The 6,080-nt window shown below is 49.3% G+C and overlaps 1 protein-coding gene across 1 annotated transcript; it reads right to left on the bottom strand.

Moving 5' to 3' along the window:
• Positions 1-571: 571 nt before the first annotated feature.
• Positions 572-1,747, bottom strand: ACKR5 (atypical chemokine receptor 5; the record flags this gene model as incomplete). The annotated part of the gene is made up of 1 exon (XM_082850687.1): positions 572-1,747. One exon carries the CDS (start codon positions 1,745-1,747, stop codon positions 572-574), a length of 1,176 nt encoding a protein of 391 aa, XP_082706813.1.
• Positions 1,748-6,080: the final 4,333 nt, after the last annotated feature.

Genomic DNA, 6,080 nt, shown 5'->3' with positions numbered 1-6,080 from the left:
TGCTGTCCCCACCGCCCACCCCCTCCATTTATCATCACACTGAGGATGCACTGCTAGAAAACAGCCTCCTGAGGCCTCCTGGCTCCTTGGCCTCTGGCCTCTTGTCCCTGTAGCCTACATGTGTGCTAGGAGATCAACAAGCACAAACACAAAAGGAAAGTTGTGTGGGGTTCCTGTGGAGCTCACTCTTTCCGGCCAGCGTGGTTTCTGAAACGGGTGCGTCTGGTTTCTGCTGAGCATCTCTTTAGCTTCAGCTCCCTTCCCAGTCCCAGGTTGCAGTGCAGACTTTTTCAGAGATCCAGAGTCATGTCTGTCTCTATTCTTTATTTCTCCTTTTCCCCTGCGTGTCTCCCTTCGGCACAGGGACCGTGTCGAATGGTACAACGCCAAGGACCCGTTCCCTCTCCCTCCCTGCCTCCCACCCCATGCCCCGACTTCAATATTTTAAGACATACTCAAAATTCGGCCATGAGGGCTCTGACCCTCTCCCCCAGCCCCCCACCCCCACCCCCGATCTCTCACCTACACTTCCAGCTTTCTACTTGGCTGGTAGAGGAGACTGGAATCTTCCTCAGCTGGCTATAAGAGCCCGAGGAGCAGAGGTGGGTGGGGTGTCTGCTGCCTGGAAGTTCAGGCTTGGGTGGTGGCGGGGGCTGGCTGCAGGGGGCTGGCTGCCCTCCTTGGTGATGACGATGGAATGCTGGGTGGAGGAGGAGGAGGAGGAAGCATGTCTGCCCTCCCTGGCCTGGACCTTGGGAAGGTAATGGACCACAGCGTTGAGCAGCCGGCCCCGGAAGCTCGGGCTGAGAAAGTTGTACAGGATGGGGTTGACGACGCAGTGGAGCATGGAGAAGCAGTCAATGATGTCGTAGAAGAAGTAGAGCAGGTGGGCCAGATAGCAGTGGAGGGAGATGTGGGTCCCGTGCAGTGTGATCAGCAGCAGGGTCACATGGTAGGGCAGCCAGCAGGTGACAAAGACGGCAATGTAGGCACACACCAGCAGGCAGTGGCGCCGGCCCTCAGGCTGTCCTGCCCGCCGAAGCCGGCAGGCCGTCAGCACGTTGAAGACCACAATGAGAGGGAAGGGCAGCAGGAAGCCCAGGACGGTGGTGGACAGGGCCACCGCCAGGGCCCATGTGCTGTACGTTTCAAAGGGCGCCATGAAGAGGCACATGGGCTCAAAGCTCTCCACCAGCCGGATGTGGACCACCTCGGGCAGCGGGATGAGGGCCGAGAGGACCCAGACCCCGGCGCACACGGCCCGCCGCCCTCGATGCTGGTGGCGCTGCCAGGAGGGAGAGGCGTTGGTGAGGGTGACGTAGCGGTCGATGCTGAGGCACACCAGGAAGAAGATGCTGCTGTACATGTTGGCAAAGTAGAAGTAGTGAGTGAAGCGGCAGGAGAAGCTGCCCCAGAGCCAGGTGTAGTCCAGCGTGACCTCCAGCATCCACACGGGCAGGGACAGGACGATGCCCAGGTCGGCGATAGCCATGTTGAGGACGTAGAGGCGCAGCAGCCCTGCGCGGGCCGCCCCGCGCCAGTTGACGCAGATCACCAGCAGGTTCTCCACCAGCCCGACCACAAAGACAGCCAGGTAGAGCACGAACAGGGCCACTCGCTTGGTGCTCTCGCTGAGCTCCATGTGGCACTCGGGCAGGGTGTGGTTGAAGAAGTGGAGCAGTTCCGTCCAGTTGTGGATCTCTCCCGCCTCGTTGGCGGGCGCCACGCTGGGCCCCGGGGCCGACATGAGGACCAGCAAGTGCCTAGTGGGGAGAAGGGAGGGTTGGAAGAGAGGGGAGGCCTCGAAAGCAGCCTGGTGTTCCCAAGGTCGCAGGCCACAGGGGCCGGAGGCTTCGGGGAAAGATCCTGCGTCTGAAGAGGCAAGAAAGGGAAGTGTAACATTCAAACCGTGAATAAATAGCACACGGCTCACTGCCGGCTTTAACCCACGAACACAAATATTTTGTTAAGGGGTCTCAGTGGTGGGAGAGACCAGAGGCCAAACGCCTTCTCCCCGGCCCGGCCAGTCCCGCCCTCCTCCAGCCCAGGTGGGCTCAACCTCCACTTCTCTCCTGGCGCTTCACCCTTTGGCCCTTTCACACAGGCCTTCCTTAGGGGCTCTTGCTCTGTCTTGCTATTTGGGCCTTGTGTATGGGACACACATACACAGACACAGACACAGACACACACACTTCCAGTTCATCCCTGGGAACATCTGTGGATCGCGCAGGGAAGCCAATCGTCTCCAAACTCCACTGCCTTCTTCCCTGAGAGAGGGCAACACTCACCTGAGTTTCCCTGTTGGGAGCACCTCCGGTCCTGGAGGGCCGGCAGGTCTGGACTGCTGTGGAGCTGCGGGGAGGCTGGAGGGACCGTGGCCGTGGGGCTGGCTTTGCTGCGGGCTTCAGGGCCGCCCTTCTCATCCGGGAAGCAGTATCACTGGCTGAGGCTCTGTGGGAGAGGGTCGGGGTTTTTCCTGCCTTCCCCCAATCCAGTTAGAGGGGAAGTCACAGCAAAACATCCAGTGTAGCGGTGACAGGGAGGAGTCAGGCTGCAAGCGTTAAATTCCAGACTCCTGTGGCTGTGTGAATTTACCTCTTTAAGCCTCAGTTCTCTCCTCTGCAAAATGGGACAGCAATAGTATCTACTAATACGGGTGTCTGTGAGAATTAAATGAGCCATCAAAGTGACGGCTAACGCTTTACGTATGTATGTGTTTTCCACCCGATAAATGGGATTGGCATCCCACTCTGCCCTGTCTGTCTTGATACCTACTGAAGCAGAACTGGATGGGAGTGGGAGGGCTAAAATAAATCTGAAAATTATTCAGACGTAATCACTCTGGCTCTTTCGCTGAATGGCCGCCCCTGCCATTCCCCCAGCCTTCACTTTGTGATCTGAGGTGAGAATCTGGAGAGAGAGGTAGACTGAATGTGGGTGGGGAAGGGGCCGTGTTGAGCTTCGGGGAGACTCCTGGATGGGGAGGGGAAGGAGAACAGCATTCTCCCCCCTACAGCTCATACTGCTCTGGCCAAGTGTGGAGGAGAGAGAGAGGGAGAGAGAGAGAAGACAGACACCAGGCTTCTCTCTCCCTCCAAGCCAAGGGGAAGGCTTGGAGCCCCTGGATTTGTGTTGTTGGTGAGCATCGTGTCAGCAGAGCATCCTGCTTCTCAGAGCTCTTTCACCTCAGTTAGTCATTTGATCCCTGAGGTACCTCTGCGGGGAGGGAGGATGGGCTTCCTTATCCAGAGACGTTGCCTGTCTCACACAAGCCACACAGCAGCAGCAAAAAGAGAGCAGAACCGCCTGGAGCTGGGCCCATGTTTTGTAGGCTGTAGGGCCAGGGGTGTGCTGGCTGGAGGGGATTAGATTTAATCGAGGTGAGATCCCTATGACAATATTAACTATTTTAGAGTTTACAATTCAATGACATTTAGTATTCACGTTGTTGTGCAACCACCACTTCTATCTAATTCCAAAATATTTTCATCACCCCAAAAGAAAACACCACACCCATTAAGCATGCAGTCTCAGATCCCCTCTCCCCTCAGCCCCTGGCAGCCACCTGGTAACCACCCTTCTGCTTCCTGTCTCTGTGGATTTACCTATTAAGGGTATTTAATATCAGTCAAATCATGCGTGTGACCTTTGTGTCTGTTTTTCTTCACTTAGCATGATGTTAAAAATTTTTTTATTGAAATATAGTTGATTTACAATGTTGTGTTAGTTTCTGGTGTATAGCAAGGTGATTCAGTTTTATATATATATATATATATATATATATATATATATTCTTTTTCATATTCTTTTCCATCATGGTTTATTATAAGATATTGAATATAGTTCCCTATGCTATACAGTAGGACCTTGTTGTTTATCTATTTTATATACAGTGGTTTGTATCTGCTAATCCCAAACTCCTAATTTATCCCTCCCCCACTGCCTTTCCCCTTTGGTAACCATACATTTGTTTTCTATGTCTGTGAGTCTGTTTCTGTTTTGTAAATAAGTTCATTTGTATCATATTTTAGATTCACATGTGATATCATATGGTATTTATCTTTCTCTGTCTGACTTACTTCACTTAGTATGATAATCTCTAGGTCCATCCATGTTGCTGCAAATGGCATTATTTCTTTCTTTTTTATGGCTGATATATATATATATATATATATATATATATATACACACACACACACACACACACACACCACATCTTCTTTATCCATTCATCTGTCAATGGACATTTAGGTTGCTTCCATGTCATGAGTATTGCAAATAGTGCTATGAACAGTGGGGTGCATGTATCTTTTCAAATTATTATTTTTGTCTTTTCCAGATATATGCCCAGGAGTGGGATTGGTGGATCATATGGCAACTCTATTTTTAGTTTTGTAAGGAAACTCCATACTGTTTTCCATAGTGGCTGCACCAATTTACATTCCCACCAACAGTGTATGTAGGAGGGTTCCCTTTTCTCCACATCCTCTCCAGCATTTGTTATTTGTAGACATTTTTTTTAACATCTTTATTGGAGTATAATTGCTTTACAATGGTGTGTTAGTTTCTGCTTTATAACAAAGTGAATCAATTATTCATATACGTATGTTCCCATATCTCTTCCCCTTGCGTCTCCCTCCCTCCCACCCTCCCTATCCCACCCTTCACAAAGCACTGAGCTGATCTCCCTGTGCTATGCGGCTGCTTCCCACTAGCTATCTGTTTTACGTTTGGTAGTGTATATATGTCCATGCCACTCTCTCACTTTATTTGTAGACTTTTTAATGATGGCCATTCTGACGGGTGTGAGGTGATACTTCATTGTAGTTTTGATTTGCATTTCTCTGATAATTAGCAATGTTGAGCATTTTTCATGTGCCTATTGGCCATCTGTATGCCTTTTTTTTTAAGGATTTTTATTTATTTTTAAAAATGTATTTATTTATTTTTGGCTGCGTTGGGTCTTCGTTGCTCTGCGCGGGCTTTCTCTAGTTGCGGCGAGTGGGGGCTGCTCTTCGTTGCAGTGTGAGGGCTTCTCATTGCGGTGGCTTCTCTTGTTGCAGAGCATGGGCTCTAGGCGCATGGGCTTGGTAGTTGTGGCTCGCAGGGTCTAGAGTACAGGCTCAGTAGTTGTGGCACACAGGCTTAGTTGCTCCGTGGCATGTGGTATCTTCCCAGACCAGGGCTTGAACCCGTGTCCCCTGCCTTGGCAGGCGGATTCTTAACCACTACACTACCAGGGAAGTCCCTGTCTGTCTTCTTTGGAGAAATGTCTCTCTCGGTCTTCTGCCCATTTATTATTATTATTTATTAGCCGTGCCATGCAGCATGTGGGATCTTAGTTCCCCCACCAGGGATCGAACCCATGACCCCTGCATTGGAAACACAGAGTCTTAACCACTGGACCACCAGGGAAGTCCCCTTCTGCCCATTTTTTGATTGGGTTTTTGTTGTTGTTATTGAGTTGTATGAGCTGTTTGTATATTTTGGAAATTAAGCCTTTGTTGGTTGCATCATTTGCAAATATTTTCTCCCATTCTGTAGGCTGTCTTTTCATTTTGTTTATGGTTTCCTTTGCTGTGCAAAAGCTTGTAAGTTTGATTAGGTCCCATTTGTTTATTTTTGCTTTTATTTCTATTGCCTTAAGAGACTGACCTAAGAAAACATTGTTACAATTTATATCAGAGAATGTTTTGCCTGTGTTCTCTTCTAGGAGTTTTATGGTGTCATATCTTAACATTTGTCTTTAAGCCATTTTGAGTTTGTGTGTGTGTGTGTGTGTGTGTGTGTGTGTGTGTGTGTGTATGGTGTGAGGGAGTGTTCTAACTTCATTGATTTACATCACTTAGCATAACATTTTTGAGGTTCATCTGTGTTGTAGCCTGTATCTGTGCTTCACTCCTTTTTGTGGCTGAGTAATATTCCATTGCATGAATATACCACATTTTGTTTATCCATTCAAGGAGGGGATTTTTTAGAAGTCTGCTAATTGACTTTTTAAATTGTAGTAAAATAAACATAACATCAAATTTACCATTGTGGCTATTTTAAAGTATACAGTTCAGTAGCGTTAAGTGCAT

Source organism: Leucopleurus acutus (genome assembly GCF_964270905.1).
Source record: "Leucopleurus acutus genome assembly, chromosome: 11".
Taxonomy (NCBI): domain Eukaryota; kingdom Metazoa; phylum Chordata; class Mammalia; order Artiodactyla; family Delphinidae; genus Leucopleurus; species Leucopleurus acutus.
Note: the sequence above shows the minus strand (reverse complement) of the source record. Positions and strands in the feature narration are given on the sequence as shown.